General features: G+C 45.0%; 1 protein-coding gene across 1 annotated transcript in view; it reads right to left on the reverse strand.

Annotated features, from left to right (window-relative positions):
* Positions 1-627: 627 nt before the first annotated feature.
* Positions 628-21,009, reverse strand: part of KIAA1549L (KIAA1549 like) — a 132,482-nt gene continuing 112,100 nt past the window's right edge. The window contains exons 17-20 of the mRNA XM_060160828.1: positions 16,949-17,046; positions 14,234-14,382; positions 12,936-13,087; positions 628-909 (exon numbers count right to left, since the gene is read on the reverse strand). Of these exons, the coding sequence (XP_060016811.1) occupies positions 628-909; positions 12,936-13,087; positions 14,234-14,382; positions 16,949-17,046 (681 nt within the window). The remainder of the gene's footprint in view (positions 910-12,935; positions 13,088-14,233; positions 14,383-16,948; positions 17,047-21,009) is intronic.

Raw genomic sequence — 21,009 nt, forward strand, 5'->3', positions numbered from 1 at the left:
AAAAGAGTCAGGACTGTTCATAGGTGCAGTCATTGACTGACAGTACTGATTTTCATCCAATTTATTTGACTTTGAATATGAGCCTTTCAAAGAAAAGGACTCAGCTCTCTTGGCTGGAGTCAGTGTCTCCCTTGGAGACGGGAGGTGATTGCAATGATTACAGCCATGGCTGAATGAGAGAGAGTACAGTCTGGGACTTCATCACACGCCTGCATTGCCTTTAACACAGAAATAGAGTTAACATGCAGAGGTCACCGAAGATAGAGCTGTGCTCTCCCCATTCTGGTGATGATTTATTAAAATATGGCATTGGACAGGAATCTGCAGATCTGCGAGCATCTCTCGTGACTAAGCCTCCGTAGGGAAATACACCCTCAGTTCAAACAGTTAATGTAACAGAGTATCAAACATATGGTCCCACATGGGGACTTGTTGACATACAATCAGTTGAATAAGCCAAGCATCCAGTTGTTCAAGAGTTTCCTGTTCCCCAGAAGCCCCACTGTTCACGATTTTAGAAACTGAGGGTGAGAAAAACGCCCACATCGTCTGTGCCTCCAGACCCATCGAGCCAGGCTGGAGAAAACCAAAGACTGTGTCCTCAGAGTCTGGAAGTGGGCGAAGGCATTAGACCTGGAACTCAAACATGTCCGTCTGCTTCTTGGCCAGCTTGGCCACCTCTTCCCGGATGGCCTTCACCAGGGCCGCTGTGGAGATGTTGGTCAGGGGCGTGTCGGACGGGTCGTTCTCCGCCAGGCTCTGCTGTGAGGCTGCTGCGGAGGGCAGCGGGGCCTGCTCCAAGCTGGGGTGCAGCCCGGCTGGCTGGCTGTACTGGCGAGGGAGCCTGGAGGGCGAGCTCTGCTGATACCGGGACCGGGGGTAAGCCTCGATGTACCCCGGGAGGGGGACCTACAAAGCATGTTGGGAGAGAAGACAAGGACCTGGGGTCAGGAAGCGGCTCAATCATAGGATGCACTCGATACCAAAGCAGGAGGGGACTGAGGACAAGGAAAGAGAGTTAGAAGAAAATGAAGGCAACGCACCATCGTGTAGATACAAAAGCTGGAGTCTGTTTGGAAAATAGGTGATTTGGACCCACTGGATCTGCTGGTTGGATGAATTAAATACGTGTTTTAAACAGTATGCAAACAGTGGGCACATACCTGAATCTACATCTGAATCTACCTGGCTACCTTTTTAATATAAGCACCATCTAGCCAAAAGAAGTGTTGTTCTTTATGGATGTCAAAGGACTCGCGGGAGAGACCTTCAAGATGGAGGCGCTGAAAGACGCGGAGATCACCTTCCTCCCCACAAATACATCAGAAATACATCTACATGTGGAACAACTCCTACAGAACACCTACTGAACGCTGGCAGAAGACCTCAGACCTCCCAAAAGGCAAGAAACTCCCCATGTACCTGGGTAGGGCAAAAGAAAAAAGGAAAAACAGAGACAAAAGAATAGGGATGGGACCTGCACCTCTGGGAGGAAGCTGTGAAGGAGGAAAAGTTTCCACACACTAGGAAGCCCCTTCGCAGGCAGAGACTGAGGGTGGGTGGGAGGGAAACTTCGGAGCCACAGAAGAGAGCGCAGCAACAGGGGTGCAGCGGGCAAAGCGGAGAGAGTCCCGCACAGAGGATCGGTGCTGACCAGCACTCACCAGCCTGAGAGGCTTGTCTGCTCACCCACCAGGGTGGGCAGGGGCTGGGAGCTGAGGCTTGGGCTTCAGAGGTCAGACCCCAGGGAGAGAACTGGGGTTGGCTGCGTGAACACAGCCTAAAGGGGGCTAGTATGCCACCGATAGCCGGGAGGGAGTCAGGGAAAATGTCTGGACCTGCCGAAAAGGCAAGAGACCATTGTTTCGGGGTGCGCAAGGAGAGGGGATTCAGAGAACCACCTAAGCAAGCTCCAGAGACAGGTGCAAGTCACAGCTACCAGCTCACACCCCAGAGACAAGCATGAAATGCTAACGCTGCCACCACTGCCACCAAGAATCCTGTGTGCAAGCACAGGTCACTACCCACACACACCCCCCTCCACCCCAGGAGCCTGTGCAGCCCACCACTGCCAGGGTCCTGAGATCCAGGGACAACTTCCCCAGGAGAACACATGGCACACCTCAGGCTGTTGCAATGTCATGTTGGCTTCTGCCACTGCAGGCTCGCCCTGAATTACAATTATGACTATTGTACCCCTTCCACTCCCCAGCCTGAGTGAGCAAGAGAGATCTAATCAGCCCCTGCTTTAACCCCTCCTGTCTGGGCGGGAACAGATGCCTGAGGGTGGCCTACGTTCAGGGGTGGGGCTAAAACAAAAGCTGAAACCCGGGAGCTATGCGAACAAAGAAGAGAAAGGGAAAGTTCTCCGTGCAGCCTCAGGAGCAGCAGATTAAATCCCCACAAGCAACTTGATGAACCTTCCATCTGTGGAATACCTGAATAGACAATGAATGTTCCCCAAATTGACGCAGTGGACTTTGGGAGCAACTGTAGACTTGGGGTTTGCTTTCTGCATCTGACTTGTTTCTGATTCTTATGTTTATCTTAGTTTAGTTTTTAGTGCTTGTTATCATTGGTGGATTTTTTTATTGGTTTGGTTGCTCTCTTTTTTTAAAGTTTATTATTTTTTTAATTAAAATTTCTTTTTCCTTTTTTTCTCTTTTTGTGAGTGTGTATATGATGTTTCTTTGTGTGATTTTGTCTGTTTAGGTTTGCTTTAACCATTGTCCTAGGGTTCTGACTGTTTGTTTCTATTTTGTTGTTTTTTGTTTCTTTCTGTGATTTTGTCTGTTTAGTTTTGCTTTTACCATTTGGTTTGGGGTTCTATCTATTGTTTTTTGGGTTTTCTTTTTCCTTTTTTTCCTCTTCCTTTTCTTCCAAGCCGTGAGGCTGGCAGGGTCTTGGTGCTCTGGCCGGGTGTCAGGCCTGAGCCTCTGAGGTGGGAGAGCCAAGTTCAGGATATTGGACCACCAGAGACCTCCTAGCCCCACATAACATCAATCAGCGAGAGCTCTCCCAGAGATCTCCATCTCAACGCTAAGACACAGCTCCACCCAACGGCCAGCAAGCTCCAGTGCTGGACAACCAATGCCAAAACAACCAGCAAGACAGGAACACAACCACACCCATTAATGAGAGGCTGCCTAAAGTCATACTAAGTTCACAGACACCCCAAAAAACACCACCGGACGCAGCCATGCCCACAAGAGGGACAAGATACAGCCCTACCCACCAGAACACTGGCACCAGTCCCTTCACCAGGAAGCCTACACAAGCCACTGAAACAACCTCACCCACTGGGGGCAGACACCAAAAACAATGGGAAGTACGAACCTGCAGCCTGAGAAACGGAGACCCCAAACACAGTAAGTTAAACAAAATGAGAAGACAGAGAAATATGTAGCGGATGAAGGTGCAAGGTAAAAACCCACCAGACCAAACAAATGAAGAAGAAATAGGCAGTCTACCTGAAAAACAATTCAGAGTAATGATAGTAAAGATGACCCAAAATCTTGGAAATAGAATGGAGAAAATACAAGAAACGTTTAACAAGGACCTAGAAGAACTAAAGAGCAAACAAACAATGATGAACAACACAATAAATGAAATTTAAAACTCTCTAGAAGGAATCAATAGCAGAATAACTGACACAGAAGAATGGATAAGTGACCTGGAAGATAAAAGAGTGGAAATAAATACCGTAGAGCAAAATAAAGAAAAAAGAATGACAAGAATTGAGGACAGTCGCAGAGACCTGTGGGACAACATTAAATGCACCAACATTCGAATTATAGGGGTCCCAGAAGAAGAAGAGAAAAAGAAAGGGACTGAGAAAATACTTGAAGAGATTACAGTTGAAAACTTCCCTAACATGGGAAAGGAAATAGTCAATCAAGTCCAGGAAACACAGAGAGTCCCATACAGGATAAATCCAAGGAGAAACATGCCAAGACACATATTAACCAAGGAGAAACATGCCAAGACACATATTAATCAAACTATCAAAAATTAAATACAAAGAACAAATATTAAAAGCAGCAAGGGAAAAATAACAAATAACATACAAGGGAATCCCCATAAGGTTAACAGCTGATCTTTCAGCAGAAACTCTGCAAGCCAGAAGGGAGTGGCAGGACATATTTAAAGTGATGAAAGGGAAAAACCTACAACCAAGACTACTCTACCCAGCAAGGATCTCATTCAGAATCGACAGCGAAATTAAAAGGTTTACAGACAAGCAAAAGCTAAGAGAATTCAGCACCACCAAACCAGCTTTACAACAGATGCTAAAGGAACTTCTCTAGGCAGGAAACACAAGAGAAGGAAAAGACCTACAATAACAAACCCAAATTAATTCATAAAATGGTAATAGGAACATACATATCGACAACTACCTTAAATGTAAATGGATTAAATGCTCCAACCAAAAGACACAGACTGGCTGAGTGGATACAAAAACAAGACCTGTATATATGCTGTCTACAAGAGACCCACTTCAGACCTAGGGACACAAACAGACCGAAAGTGAGGGGATGGAAAAAGATATTCCATGCAAATGGAAATCAAAAGAAAGCTGGAGTAGCAATTCTCATATAAAACAAAATAGACTTTAAAATAAAGACTATTACAAGAGACAAAGAAGGACACTATATAATGATCAAGGGATCAATCCAAGAAGAAGATATAACAATTGTAAATATTTATTTATGCACGCAACATAGGAGCACCTCAATACATAAGGCAAATGCTAACAGCCATAAAAGGGGAAACTGACAGTAACAAAATAATAGTAGGGGACTTTAACACCCCACTTTCACCACTGGACAGATCATCCAAAAAGTAAATAAGGAAACACAAGCTTTAAATGACACATTAAACAGGGTGGACTTAATTGACATTTATAGGACATTCCACCCAAAAACAACAGAATAAACTTTATTCTCAAGTGCTCATGGAACATTCTCCAGGACAGATCAGATCCTGGGTCACAAATCAAGCCTTGGTAAATTTAAGTAAATTGATATTGTATCAAGTATCTTTTCCAACCACAACATTATGAGACTAGATATCAATTACAGGAAAAAACCTGTAAAAAGTAAAAACACATGGAGGCTAAACAATATGCTACTAAGTAACCAAGAGATCACTGAAGAAATCAAAGAGGAAATCAAAAAATACCTAGAAACAAATGACAATGAAAACACGATGATCCAAAACCTATGGGATGCAGCAAAAGCAGGCTTGAGAGCGAAATTTATAGAAATACAATCCTACCTCAAGAAACAAGAAAAATCTCAAATAAACAACCTAAACCTACACCTAAAGCAATTAGAGAAAGAAGAACAAAAATACCCCGAAGTTAGCAGAAGGAAAGAAGTCATAAAGATCAGATCAGAAAGAAATGAAAAAGAAATGAAGGAAACGATAGCAAAGATCAATAAAACTAAAAGCTGGTTCTTTGAGAATATAAACAAAATTGATAAACCATTAGCCAGACTGATCAAGAAAAAAGGGAGAAGGCTAAAATCAACAGAATTACAAATGAAAAATGAGAAGTAACAACTGACACTGCAGAAATACAAAGGATCATGAGAGATTCCTACAAGCAGCTATATGCCTATAAAATGGACAACCTGGAAGAAATAGACAAATTCTTAGAAAAGTACAACCTTCTGAGACTGAACCAGGAAGAAATAGAAAATATGAACAGACCAATCACAAGCACTGAAATTGAAACTGTGATTAAAAATCTTCCAACAAACAAAAGCCCAGAACCAGATGGCTTCATAGATGAATTCTATCACACATTTAGAGAAGAGCTAACACCTATCCTTCTCAAACTCTTCCAAAATATAGCAGAGGGTGGAATACTCCCAAACTCATTCTATGAGGCACCATCACCCTGATACCAAAACCAGATGAAGATGTCACAAAAAAAGAAAACTACAGGCCAATATCACTGATGAACATAGATGTAAAAACTCCTAAACAAAATACTAGCAAACAGAATCCAACAGCACATAAAAAGGACATACACCATGATCAAGTGGGGTTTATCCCAGGAGTGCAAGGATTCTTCAATATATGCAAATCAATCAATGTGATACACCATATTAACAAATTGAAGGAGAAAAACCATATGATCATCTCAATAGATGCAGAAAAAGCTTTCAACAAAATTCAACACCCATTTATGATAAAAACCCTCCAGAAAGTAGGCATAGAGGGAACTTACCTCAACATAACAAAGGCTATAGATGACAAACCCACAGCCAACATCATTCTCAATGGTGAAAAACTGAAAGCATTTCCTCTAAGATCAGGAACAAGACAAGGTCGTCCACTCTCACCACTACTATTCAACATAGTTTTGGAAGTTTTAGCCACAACAATCAGAGAAGAAAAAGAAATAAAAGGAATCCAAATCGGAAAAGAAGAAGTAAAACTATCACTGTTTGCAGATGACATGATACTATACATAGAGAATCCTAAAGACATCACCAGAAAACTACTAGAGCTAGTCAATGAATTTGGTAAAGTAGAAGGATACAAAATTAATGCATAGAAATCTCTTGCATTCCTATACACTAATGACGAAAAATCTGAAAGAGAAATTAAGGAAACACTCCCATTTAGCACTGCAACAAAAGGAATAAAATACTTAGGAAGAAACCTACCTAAGGAGACAAGAGACCTGTAGGCAGAAAACTATAAGACACTGATGAAAGAAATTAAAGATGATACAAACAGATGGGGGGATATACCATGTTCTTGGATTGGAAGAATCAACATTGTGAAAATGACTATACTACCCAAAGCAATCTACAGATTCAATGCAATCCCCATCAAACCACCAAGGCCATTTTTCACGGAACTAGAATAAAAAACTTCACAATTTGTATGGATACACAAAAGATCCTGAATAGCCAAAGCAATCTTGAGAGAGAAAATCGGAGCTGGAGGAATCAGGCTCCCTGACTTCAGACTATACTACAAAGCTACAGTAATCAACACAGTATGGTACTGGCACAAAAACAGAAATATAGCTCAATGGAACAGGATAGCCTGTTCAAAGACAGCCTCTTCAATAAGTGGTGCTGGGAAAACTGGACAGCTACATGTAAATGAATGAAATTAGAACACTCCCTAACACCATACACAAAAAAAACCTCAAAATGGATTAAAGACCTAAATGTAAGGCCAGACAGTAGAAAACTCTCAGAGGGAAAACATAGGCAGAGCACTCCATGACATAAATCACAGCAAGATCCTTTTTGACCCACCTCCTAGAGAAATGGAAATAAAAACAAAAATAAACAAATGGGACATAATAAAACTTAAAAGCTTTTGCACAGCAAAGGAAACCATAAACAAGACAAAAAGACAAACTTCAGAATAGGAGAAAATATTTGCAAACGAAGCAACTGACAAAGGATTAATCTCCAAAATATACAAGCAGCTCATGCAGCTCAATATCAAAAAAACAACCCAATCCAAAAATGGGCAGAAGACCTAAATAGACATTTTGCCAAAGAAGACATACAGATTGCCAACAAACACATGAAAGGATGCTCAACATCATTAATCATTAGAGAAATGCAAATCAAAACCACAATGAGGTATCACCTCACACTGGTCAGAATGCATCATCAAAAAAATCTACAAACAATAAATGCTGGAGAGGGTGTGGAGAAAAGGGAACCCTCTTGCACTGCTGGTGGGAATGTAAATTGATACAGCCACTATGAAGAACAGTATGGAGGTTCTTTAAAAAACTAAAAATAGAACTACCATATGACCCAGCAATCCCACTACTGGGCATATAACCTGAGAAAACCATAATTCAATAAGAGACATGGTACCACAATGTTCACTGCAGCACTATTTACAATAGCCAGGACATGGAAGCAACCTAAGTGTCCGTCATCAGATGAATGGATAAAGAAGATGTGGCACATATATACAATGGAATATTACTCAGCCACAAAAAGAAACAAAATTGAGTTATTTGTAGTGAGGTAGATGGACCTAGAGTCTGTCATACAGAGTGAAGTAAGTCAGAAAGAGAAAAACAAATACTGTATGCTAATGCATATATATGGAATGTAAAAAAAACAGTACTGATGAACCTAGTGGTAGGGCAGGAATAAAGATGCAGACATAGAGAATGGACTTGAGGACCCAGGGAGGGGGAAGGGTAAGCTGGGACGAAGTAAGAGTGTAGCATTGACATATATACACTACCAAATGTAAAATAGATAGCTAGTGGGAAGCAGCTGCATAGCATAGGGAGATCAGCTTGGTGCTTTGTGACCACCTAGAGGAGTGAGATAGGGCGGGTGGGAGGGAGATGCAAGAGGGAGGGGATATGGGCATACGGGGATATATATATATCCATATAGCTGATTCACTTTGTTATACAGCAGAAACTAACACAACATTGTTAAGCAATTATACTCAATAAAGATGTTTTAAAAATTAAATAGACTTTAATTATATATTTTTATAAAAAACGGACTCAGGGATTTATCACTGATGATAATAGCTAACACTTAATGAGCCCTGTGCTAAGGGCTTTCCAATCGTGGTCTCATTTAATTCTCAAAACAACAACCTAGGAGGTAGGTATTGTTACCCTTATTTTATAGAAGAGGAAACTGAAGCAAACAGAGCCTCAGTCGAAGGTGCCACAGCTAACAAGCCACTGAGAGACGCAGCTCCAGGCTGGGAGTTAGTCACTGCACTATACTGTCTTGGATCTGGAATATGATCTGGGTTTCTTGAAAAAAATTTCTCTTTTCATTAAAAGTGGAAGATACACAGTTCTATGCTTTAATATATGGACACTTATAGTAATAAGGACAGGGCAATGATCTGGAATTCAGGATCAAGTTTCCCACAGAAACAGTGCCATAAAAGGGGATGCTGTTCCACGGTAATCCACAAAAGGCCTTTATATCCCATAGTGTTAACTGCAACACCGCAAGATAAATGCCCATGGATGACGTAGGTATGGGGTGCTCCCGTGAATGGGACACATGTAAGGAGTCAGGCAGCTTTCTGGGAGAAGCAGCTCAGCTGAGTCTGGAAGATGAAGAGGCTGTTTTTCAGAAGACAAGGTGGGAGGGGCATTCCAGGCAGAGGGAAAAGCAATGCAGAGGCCTGGAGGTACACAGAGGAAGGGGCACCCAGGGAGGTTCAGTGATTTGGTCTGACCAGAGAGGGTATGTGGGGTATGAGGGGAGCTCAGGAAGACAGGTAGTCAGGGCCAGATCAAACAGCTGCTGAACGCCAGGCTACGGAGTAAAGTTTTCTATGGTACACTTCTAAGGAACTGAGTGTGTTTCCATTCCTTACAGAGATGTCTGGGCGCTGGTGAGGATGGAGTGGGATGGGGTTGGGTGAGGATTCAGAATTTTGTATGGGCAAATGTGTAGTAGGAAAGCAGGCCTCTCCCAGTCCCTGCCAGAGGTTCTGACAACCCCTCCAGAGAAGGCCTGGCCTGGGAGCCACCAACGGGTGTCAGGCAGGGAAAAGGTCTGTATTTTAGGAAGGACACTCTGGAGGTAGACCCACTGGAGGTGGAGAGGAGATAAGTTCTGAGGCTACCTCAATGGATCAGGTAAGAGTCGGGAAGGACCCGAGTGAGGGAAGAAGTGATGGGATGGATGTCCCAAAGTTTGGGGCTTTAATTCCCCTACAAGACCTGGTAAAGGAAGACAAAGTAGCAAATATATTTCACTTGCATCTCAGAGGAAAATCAGAGCCAGACTGTCCGAGCCCTTGGGCCACACAGCTGGGAACGCACAGGTGACTGGGGGCTAACAGAGAGCCAAGGCCAGGACACGGGACTTGCCTGTCAGGTCTCAGCTCAAACTCCCTTTCTTCCGGGAGACCTTCCCCAGTCCTCTATTAGCTGAGGGCTCCCTGTAAGGTCCTTCCATGCACTTTGTCTAGCATAACAGTCATCACTCACAATATCATCGCCTGTCTCAGGCATCGACTGTGAAGGCAGAACTGTGTCTCACCTACCTATCACTGTGCACCAGTGCCCAGAACTGTGCACGGTACACAGTAGGGAGTGTCTCAGACCTGGGGTTCTGAGCGGCACAATTTGAAAATCACCGAAGGATGACCAGCTGGTGCCGTATGTTTGTGAAGGAAGCTGCCATGTCCCCTTTTCCTGCATTTCAAGTTCAGCTGGAGCTGAGGGTCAGTGTCCAACTCTTGAGACCTCCCAGTTCTACAGCATTAAGCAACTTGGTGCTTGTGGCTGGGACAGGCCAGGGACACCTGACGCCACTGGAGTGGCCTCAGGGTAATACTCAGAAGCAGGGAAGATGAGGAGATGACACACTCTTCCTCCCTTACAGTAGAGGCAGGCGGGAGCCACCACACCTTGCAGGCCAAAATCCGGGGCTGGCAAACACCACTCCTTCCCTAGCCAGTGCCTGTGGCAGGCATCACCTATTGATCACAGCACACTTTCCTGATGAGCCTGGGAACCCCCTCTCAATCCCTCTCCATCCAGCACCAAGGATGAAACCTATTTGTCAAGCCAGGTCCAGGTGATTTTATACAAGCTAGCTCCTTATATCTGGATACCTGTGATCAGGAGGGTCAGACATCCAAATGATGGTGGGGGCTTTTTTCTTCTCACATGGATGTGGAGGGTGAACATTTTCCCCACTGGAGTATCTTTCTCAAGCCCACATCTGGTCCCTCTGAGCCTCCTGTGCTGAATTTCAAATGCAATAAAGCACCTGACCTCCCAGCTTGGTTCCTGGCTTCCGTGCTCCACGCATGGGCACGCAACCCTGCTTAACTGAAGGTGGTAATGGGGCTCCAGGAAAGACCCATTTAGGCTGCAGCAATCACTTTCCTCTTAAAAACAACTAATAGGAAACTAGCACTCCCTCACAATGGGGGGTGGCAAGGTGATCGAGTCCAAAAGGTGATCAAGTCCAAGGTGATCATGTCCCAAAGATTAAGTTTTGATTTGCTGGGCTCCTTTTCCTTCATCTTTAAGGCAACATGAACCCAAAGGCATCTGGATGTCACCATAAGCCTGGCTAAGTATTCTCTGTAAGTATCTTGAAGGCAAGGGACAAGGTTTTGTAAATACTTTTGCTGACTCCTGCAAAGCACCCAGTGCACCCTGCATGCAGAGGGTGAGCTGACAAAGCTGCAGGTCTACTGCCTAATTAGCACAAGTATCAACTACTTTCTGAAAAGTACACATTATGTTTAGATTGCAAGTGGCATTATGGAGGTGAATAACCTCTGAACTGACCAACTCACACCCAGTGAGTTCAGCTGTTTAGAAGAGCTGAGCATGACAAAGGAAGCAAAAAAGGCCCACAAACAAGCAACAGAGATGCCATACACTCCCGCACTTAGATTTGTAGACTGAACAGTAGGGAACCCCTCCAGTTACTCTCCCAGAGACTATTTACTCCAGCTCTACAAACAACTCTAATGAGCTCAGACATGTCTCATTTGCAGATAACAGAGCATTAGGAAAAGCATATTTAAAGGTGAGTATATATCTGAGAGTGGGGAAATTGAGCAAGGTGTGAGCTGGGAGCAAGGTCAGAGAAAGAAAAAACATACTAAGCCTTATAATAATTCCAAAAATTATAATAGTTTAGAGATGTCTGACATAGGGGCAATAATCCTACACACCGTCAGAGCCCATCTGACAAATGTCATTTTAGTACAGTGAGCCATAATAATGACGCTGAATCATTTGTTAAAGACAAATTAAATTATGTTTTTCTTTTAAAGGAGGGGAGAAGGATGTAATTCATTCCAGAATTTAAAAATTCAGGGTGGCATATATTTTTTAAATGTTTTGGAAATTAAAGGAATAGCTTTATTAGGAAAATTAATATACGTAGGGTAGTTTTACCCTGATGATGTTGTTTAAATGTGGCATCACTACAATAAGAAGAGACACCAACGCTGAGGTTGAATTGAACCTGTAGGGGTAGAAAGTATGGACCCCAGGGGTTTGGACAGAGAGAAAAGATGACACAGGTGTCAATGTGTTTCCTAAATCTAGGATGTATTTCAAATGCTGAGACCAAACCCTAAAATGACATAGAGCACCACGGGGCCCTAGGAAACAGCCTGCCTTTCTCATCCATGATGGATGATCTCACACAGGGAGTGGAGCAACTCATTCTAGAGGCCATGACTGTGCTATTTTTGTTTGCTTGGTTTTTGTTTTTCACTTGGCAGTGCTTGACAGGTGGCTCAGAGGCAGGTTTGGGTGTGAATATCCAGGTTCATCTGGTTGCTGCCCCTCTTTGGTCCAGGCTGGGCCAGGTCCACTGTGCCATAAACTCCTACTAGTATAATGAAGGAAGAAACCAGCTGACCGTGAAAAGACAGTCTTCAGCTGGAAGACAGGCAGAAAGCTTTAGATCTACATGCAAAGTAATTCAGTCTCGGGTTTCTAATCTTTCATTTTCTGGTATTGCATCTAAACTTTTCACAGGATTTCAAAGCTGAAAGGAACAAATTTAATAAAGGCTTTGGAGCCAGAAAGATGCAGGTTTGACTGCTGAACACATCGGGGAAATAATACCTACATGACAGGTCTCGTGAAGATGAAATAAGATAACATAAATAGAACATCTAATATAGTGCCTGGCACACAGAAAATACTTAAAAAATGGTAGTTATTATAAAACTGTATTTGATTAAGGGTGCCCTCTGGAAAGAGGTGGAATCTGACTGAAGGCTCCTGTGTCAAAGGACATCACACTCCCCTCCCCGGCACTGTCTCCTCTAATAGCTGATTTTAGCCACCTGGTTGGTGGAAGGGGGCCTGAGATAACAAAACACTCATTCTCAGCCTCACATCCCTTTTCTCCCTGTAGGGTGTCAAGCAGGTAATGTTGTGAGGGAATCAGCGAGGGTCTCACCGAATCAGCCCACTGGCTCGGGAGCTCATTCTCTCCTGCATAAGACATCCAGGCCTGGTTCCTGTAGGACGAGGGAGGCGTCGGGATGAAGTAGCCGGTGAAGCCGGGTCTGCTGGCAGCTGGAATGGCAAACACTGCCGGCACCGTATTACCTGGCATGGAGGAGATGTACGGGCGAGATTAGGCCGGCACCTCGCCCACTGGGCTGACATATGCACAAGCTGGGGGAAGTTCGGAAATGGGAGGACTCTGGCCTTGGGGGAAGGGCTGATGGGAAGGCATCACATCTCCACCTGCAGCCCCAGCCCTGCTCACCTGTCCAGACAGTAGTGGAGGCATCACCTGCTGGGACTCAGACCCAGCTTTCTAGAGAAGTGATGGCTCACAATCCTTGCTGAGCCCTCACCAACTCCCCCATCCCCATCCCAACACCCCTGACCTGCTGGGGTGCCAGGTGTTTTTCTCCCAGGAGGATGGGTATTTTTCAAAAGCCAAGAAGAGGAACCAAAAGGAATAGATTTCACTGGTGGCATTTCTGGACACAGTATGCTTTAGTAAGTGTTGACAACCGGGTGTTTGCAGTTTTAGTCTAAAAGGTATGGTTTGGATAAATGAAAAAACCCATTACGGCATGTTCAAACCTCTGTGTTCATTGACATTGTTTGTAATAGCAAAAAACTGGAAACAACCAATATGTCTCTCACTAGGGGATAGGATAAATGGTGGCATATCACATAATGGAATACCATATGGCAGTGTGAACAAGTGAACTAGATCACCATGTGTGTAACAGCCTGGAGAACTCCTGAAAATGTTAAGCCGAGAAAACAAAGTGCAAAAGGAAAGGTACAGCTTAACATCACTTATGTAAATTTAAACTATACAAAGCATTAACATATACCATTGTATAGATATACATATGGAGTGAAAGCCCATGACTTAAAGACTGTGATCACCTCTGGGGAGAAGGGGAATGAGTTGGGAGTGGACAGTTGTATCTGGAATGCTTTAAAGATATATATAATAATTTTTTAAAAGGCCTTAAGTCTGGCAAAATGTGAACATCCACCCTGACCGTAACCTATCTTAATATTTTGTCAGAGTTCAGATCTTTTTAAGAAATAAAAGCAGTAGCTCTTCTAGCCAGGGCTACTGAAGTCCAGAGGGGATCCAGAAATACAGTTGCTTTGATTCCTGACGGTGGCGGGTAGAAGGTGGAGAGCGGGGAAGACAAAGTGCACAGCACGGGGGCTGGTGCAGGGCGTGGGCTTCTTCCAGGCCTTTCTCCTCTTGCCCACCTGAGTAATTTAAAGCCGACTGATCCAACTGCGCCACAGACACAGGGCCTCGGGACACCTGCGCGAAGGAGGCGCTGTCGTGCAGCTGGGCGGGCTCAGGCCCCGCGGACTCGGCCATCCTGGTCTTGCTCCCAATATCCGAGGTGGACCTGCGGGGGGGGGGAAAGGGGCCGCCTTAGCCGCCTCCCAGGATCGCGGCCGGCCGGGCAAGGCGGGGCTCCCGGGGCAGATCACGGCCGAGGATGGCTTCGGTCTCCAAGCCCCAGGACGGCGGGGTCCTCAGGCCTGGGTTTGCCCCCGAATAACAAAAGGGGCCTACACGCCCAGGCCTGGAGCAGCCGTCGCAGTGGCCCGAGCTGGAGTCATTTTTAGATATTCAAGGTCAGTGCTCCCCTGAGGGTGACTCTCATGTCTCTGCGGAGTAGAACACTTAATTTCCACATAAAAATGAGCCAAGAATTAGCGCTGGGTCTTAGCTGGGGATGGTCGACCTAGTAGGTGATGACATCATCGGCAGCCAATGGGAAGGCTCCGTCTGGAGTGCGCCGCCACTCCCCCTCCTGTCACCAGGACCGAGACCCTGGAGGGCTGCGGGGACTGCGTTCCCTGCTGCTACTGGCAGGAAGCAAGAAGCCCTAGGCTCTGGGAAGCTCGGGCTGCTCCCGGAAGCAGGAGCCTAGTACTTTCTGGGCATTATGAATGAAAGAACACTTTTTTTTTAAGTTCCACAGGCAAGCAGAGAATCTGGCGCATTTAACACCTCTCTCCACTTATAGCTCAGAAAGCCATGTAAGAAGAGGGGGCTGGGGTGAGGGCACGGGCCTCTCCCCCTAGTATAAAGGGTGCTGTAGCCAGGCTCTGCCTTCCCTTTGGTAGAGGCACTTCGGGCTCTCCTAAAATTAGAGTGGAGGGAGGCAAAGGCTGCCAGCCCACAGGGCCACCCTCCAAGCAGAGGCAGGCTGTCACAGTAAGAGCAGAATAGAGGCGCATCGGGAGCCTGGGTTCCGGCTGCCTCCTCTCTCTGAGCCCCAGCTCCTCATCTGTAAAATGAAAGGGGAGGATGACTCCATCTCAAAGGTTCTTCCCTGGTCTAACCCTCTGGGTTCATAAGGAAGGCAGGGACCTCCTGGTATTTGGCAAGGATGGCAGACGGTGCAGGACATGAGAGGAGACTGGTGGTTGAGAGAAGAAATAATAGGTGCTGGGGCTTCCCTGGTGGCGCAGTGGTTGAGAGTCCGCTTGCCGATGCAGGGGACACGGGTTCGTGCACCAGTCCCGGAAGATTCCCACATGCCGCGGAGCGGCTAGGCCCGTGAGCCATGGCCGCTGAGCCTGCGCGTCCGGAGCCTGTGCTCCGCAACGGGAGAGGCCACAACAATGAGAAGCCCGCGGACCCGCAAAAAAAAAAAAAAAAGAAATAGGTGCTGGCCTTCAGCAAACATAGCTCAAATGACTGATTGAAAAGCTCCTCCAATCCAGAACCCTCAGGAGCAACTATTCCCCAGGGAGGGTCAAACACAGGCTGTGAGGATTAAACTACACATCAGGGTGAGTTGCTGGGGGCTCAGTAGTATAGGGTCTCCCTTCCTTTCTCCATCCCTCCTTCTCCCATTTGCTCACTCCCACAGCCCTGGCTTCCCACAGGCTGTTTCCAGGCATCTGCTACTCCTTTAGAAAACCATCCTAGGAAAATCCCTGGCTTCTGCTCTGTACACTTGGCCACCTTTGAGGACTCCCAGAGCCTTTGAGATCATTTAGGTCAGTGCCCTCATTTTACAGATAAGGAAACAGGAGTCAGACAGGTGAGGCAATGTGCCTGGAGTTCCACAGCGCGTTACTGGCAGGTTAGGGTGGAACCCTGGTCTGCCGCTTCCCATCCCACCCTAAGCTTGACTAGGGTCAAAGGGTGGTGTCTACACACAGCTCGGCATCCTAAACTGCTGGAAATGAAGGCAGGTCGTTTCTGAGGAAAACTCATTTCTTTTCACCATTTTGACAAAGTTCAGACCTGTGGCCCACAAATAGTGTGTGATCAGCATGTTGGAGGAAGCTATGGTAGGAGGGCCAGGGCAGTGGCCCGTACAGGCCCCAGGGCACGGGTGTCTCTCCTGGCCTTGGACATGATGACTGTTCCAACCTCCCCCAGGGCTCTTGGCTGTTGTTTCTTGTCTATCTTTATTTAAAACATGTGCTTTTTATACTATTACAGAGCAAAGAGATTGCTGAATATATGTTTCACAGCTGACCTATCCAAGTTCGTGGGCTTTCATCCTCTCCATCTTGCAAGTCAAGAGTTAGGGCAGGAGCCTAGACATGCTGCTCCCCGGCCTCTCGGACACTACCCCTCAACAACAAAGGGCCTTCTGGGCGCACACACCTGGCAGGAGGTGCCCAGACTTGAGGCGGCTGTTGTGACGGCCCAAGTTGGAGTAATTTTTAGATGTTCAAGGTCAAGGTATGGGGCAGTTGACCTTGGGTTTTTTCAGTTGTGGGTTCTACAGGACTTTCAGTTTTCAATGGTAAGAGAGTAGGTCAACCCTCTGTGGCCCCCACTCCCTTCCTTCATGGTACTTGGGGTGTCCCAGGCACATGGTTGTCTGTACAGGTGATGCACCCTGAATGGGGCAGGGCAGGAAGGAAATCTGTCAGGGAGGGGCGCACAGGACCAAATCCTCTGCAAATATTCCAAATAAGGCAAAGAAAGGAATGTGTTACCGCCTGAGAGAAGCGACAGCCACTGGGCCAGTCCGCGGAGGCACAGGTGGAGGGGGAGAGCCCATGACCATTTCAGGAAGCTGGGAAAACCTGTAGGCCTGTGAAAGAGATGAGCAAATAGAGGGAGATGTGTTAAAACCCGGTGCCCATCAACACACAGGTTCTTCTTACTTAAAAGGGAAGCAAACTTCCGAGGGTTAGACTTTCCTTCTTTCCTCAAACTTTCCCCTTCGATCTCCCTTAACATGTTCCCCGGCCCACTCTTCTATCTCATCTGCCACCATTCCCCCCTTTGCTGGGCCACTGCAGTCACAGAGTCCTTCAGTTGTTCTTAGAATCTGCCAAGTTCCTTCCTGCCTCGGGCTTTGTACATGCTGCTCCTTCCCCCTGGGATGCTTCTCTCCCAGTCCTTCCCGTGGCTCCTTCCTTCATTTCATTCATCCAGCCCCATATTCCCTGTGAGCCCCATTTACTCTGTCTCCATACTCTGTTTTATTTTTTGGCATAGCAGTTGTCACTCTGGTATTATATCATTGCTTACTTATTATCTGCCACAAACTAGACTGTAATGAGGGCAAGGGATTTGTTCTCAGCTGCATCCTCACGCCTGGAACAGTGCCTGTTATATCATGGATGAGCAATAAATATTAGATAAGGAATGAATCATTGATTGCGTTTACTTTCTCACTCACGGAAAGTGGGTTTAGTGGGGGAAAGCAATGGGTCTGGAGCCAGGAAGTACGGGTGGAGGCCCTAATTTGCTGATGAATAGACTTTATGTCCCTAAGCAAGTCAGGTGACCTCTCTGGGCCTCAGTGTATTCTTCTGAAATGGGGACAAGGATACCTTGCCCAGAGGGCGTGGGTGCAAAGTAGATCAGGCAAGAGAGTGTATGTGTAAGTATGTTGTGATCTATAAAGCACTATTCAAAGATAAGGGATCAGAAATGCCACAAAAGTGAAGACTTTAATCAACACAGGAGGGGAGAAAAGGAAAATGGTCAGAGACAGGACCAGACAGCCAGGCCACAGCCTCTTTGAGCAGGAGAAAATCTAGAAATGCTCTCTGCGAAGACAAAGATTGGCTTGTGCTTCTCATTCATTTTTTTCTTTAGGTATCAAGGCCTGCCAGATCTCTTGAGGAACAAGATCATAGGGCTGTAAACCTAAAGGCATCCAGACAGAAAGTAGCAGCAGAGAGAATCCATACACAGGATTCTTTAAACCGAATGAGGGCTTCTCCCTTCAGCATCATGGCAGGCTACCTACTCATAAGGGCCTCCCCAGTAAATAACAAGTAGATTCTGGATAAAACCTGGCTTTTAATGCATGTAGGAATTGCAGGATATAAGGAAAATCTTAAGGACTCCACCCACTACCCACCCCATCCCTCTCACATCTCAGCAAACTAAAATAAAAACTGTGAGCTGAAATCAGAGGTAGAAACAATGAGTAGCAAACAAATATGAAAGGTGGGATTGCCTGGAAAACAAATGCCATACTGGTAATCAATTAAGAGATCAAGCCTGGGATAGGGCAAGGTGAGGCAGGTGAAACTGAGACCCTTACAGCCAACCTGGAAGGGGCTAACATCGGCTCCTCCCAGGGAGGAAGGTTGGTAATGCTCCCAGGCTCAGGCAGAAGCAATTGTAAGTCCTCTTTGGAAGAGATATTCCTAACCTAGGCTCTCGGGATTGGCACAGATTGAGATGAAGCAAAAAGGAGCTCATAATCAAATATCAGAAAACACACCAGAAAACATAAGTGAAAGTTAGAAAAAACAACAAATTTAGACCTTAAAGGACTTTAGAGTTTGAAATTTCCAGATACAAAATAGAAAGTAACAAGGTAAGAAATGTTTTAAGAAAATAACTGACCAGACAGAAACATTATCAGAAATGATCCAGCAGATTTGAAGAAGAACAAACAGAACTTTTAGAAGTGAAAACATTACTGAAATAAAACACTCAATATAGGCGAATTAAGTAATAGATTTATCACAGATGGAAAGAAATATAAACTAGAAAATGGAATTGTGATTACTAAGGATGAAACACAAAGAGACAAGAAGATAGAAAATATACGTCTCAACAAATGACCCAGTTTCGCTCCTTTTTATGGCTGAGTAATATTCCACTGTATATATGTACCACGATGACTAATAAGAACCTGTTGTATAAAAAAATAAACTAAAATTCAAAAAAAATTAAAAGAAACTCATTAAATGGATAAAAAAAGATAGAAAATATAAAAGAGAAGTAAAAGATATAGAGGATGGAATAAGAAGGTCTAACATGCAGTTAATCAAAGTCCCAAAGGAGAAAAGTTGGAGAAAGAAGAAACAATATTTGAAGAAGCAATGACTAAGAATTTTCCAGAACTGAAGAAATAAATAATCATTTTAGGAAGTACAATATATAACAAGAAGGATAAATAAAACAAAATACACACCTACATACACTGTAGTGAAATGGTAGAATACCAAAGACAAAGAGAAGGTCTTAAAAGCAGCCAGAGGAAAAAAAAGGCATATCACCTGTAAAGGGATGATACTTAGACTGACAGATGACTTTTCAACAGCACCCAGAAGTCCATGGTATGCAAAGTGCTCAAAGAAAATAACTGTCAACCTAGAAATGTATCAGCAACAGTAATTTTCCAGAACAAGAATGAAAAAACATTTGCCCAAATCTAGAGGTACTGGCTGAATCAATATGGAAAGCGACATCACCATGCTGCATTTTCCTTTTTAGCATCAGTAAGCTATTGGGTCGGCCAAAAAGTTCGTTTGGGTTTTTCCGTAAGATGTTCCATAAGATGTTTTTTGGCCAACCCAGTATGTATGCTAAGGTAGTATTCAGGGAACCAAAATCTTAAGCTCCACTGGATCCTCCTTGCGGTTCAGCAAGAGCATCTTTCTCATCCTGGCTCTCCCGCCTCACCAAGCAAAGTGCTTTGCACCTAGTAGTGCTATATAACTATTTGTTGAATGAATGTTGAGTGAACCAGGAGTCAGGAGACCCAGGCTCTCATCTTGATTCAGCCATTCACATTCTGTGGACATGTCATTCAGTCTCTCTGCATCTCATTTTTCTGTTTTTGGTTTTCCTTGTGAAATATGGCATTGGAGTAGTTCATGAGCTTCCAAACAAACATTTCTTTAGCCATGAAACCATTCTGACATGACCCGAATACATCACCAGATTAAAGCAGAACTGCTCTGGTTGAAGTTGGGGGTAGGGATGCCTAGGTGACTTTGGCCCTTTGCTTACCTGCATGATGACACCCTGGGGACCTCCCTGAACCCTACGGTTTCACAGAGTTTGAAAATCATTGTCCCGGAGGTCCTTCCAGCTTTGCATTCCATTATTATCAACAAACTAACAAGTAAGGATATGTCTTTCCCAAAATAGAGAAAGGGGTGTATAGCCCCTCTTCTCTCTTCTGGCCTCTCATGATATCAGTAGAGGAGACAGACAACTTATTTTTATCCCTGGTTCTTGGAAGGCTTATTCTGTAGTCAACACAGTTTTCCAGCCAAGAAAATGCATTTTATGTCTGTCTTGTAACAGTTCACCAAGGAATCGATGAAAAGTTCTGAACTTTTGACAAAAAGTACCAAGGGAGTTTCCTTCTTTGGATGATTTTTCCAGGTACAAAGCAAGACTACACAGGAGATCAAGGTCTCCTTTGGTCTGTATCCTCGGGGCTCCCTGTAGCCACAGAGACCACATAAAAAGCAGAAAGGCTACCTGTGCCCTGTGCTAATGGCTGAGGAAAATCCCCCCAGGAGTGTCTTCCTACCTCCCGCTGTGCGGTTTCCCCATAGTTCTAAGTCCTCCTGATTCGCATTCTGGCTCCCCTTTCCATGTGTTTGGAACCCGGCTCCCTGCGGGCTGCTTTGTGACTAGGATCCCACTAGAAGCTATTGCTCAAAACTGTTACCTAGTTCCAAGTTTCCAGTTCTGTGACAGTGGCCGTGAGGGGCCCAGTCTGGCACCCAAGGACACCATCTTTTGGGATCCCTGGCCTCTGGCTAGAAAGGAGATCACACACTCAGAA

Source organism: Lagenorhynchus albirostris, chromosome 9, assembly GCF_949774975.1.
Source record: "Lagenorhynchus albirostris chromosome 9, mLagAlb1.1, whole genome shotgun sequence".
Lineage (NCBI taxonomy): Eukaryota > Metazoa > Chordata > Mammalia > Artiodactyla > Delphinidae > Lagenorhynchus > Lagenorhynchus albirostris.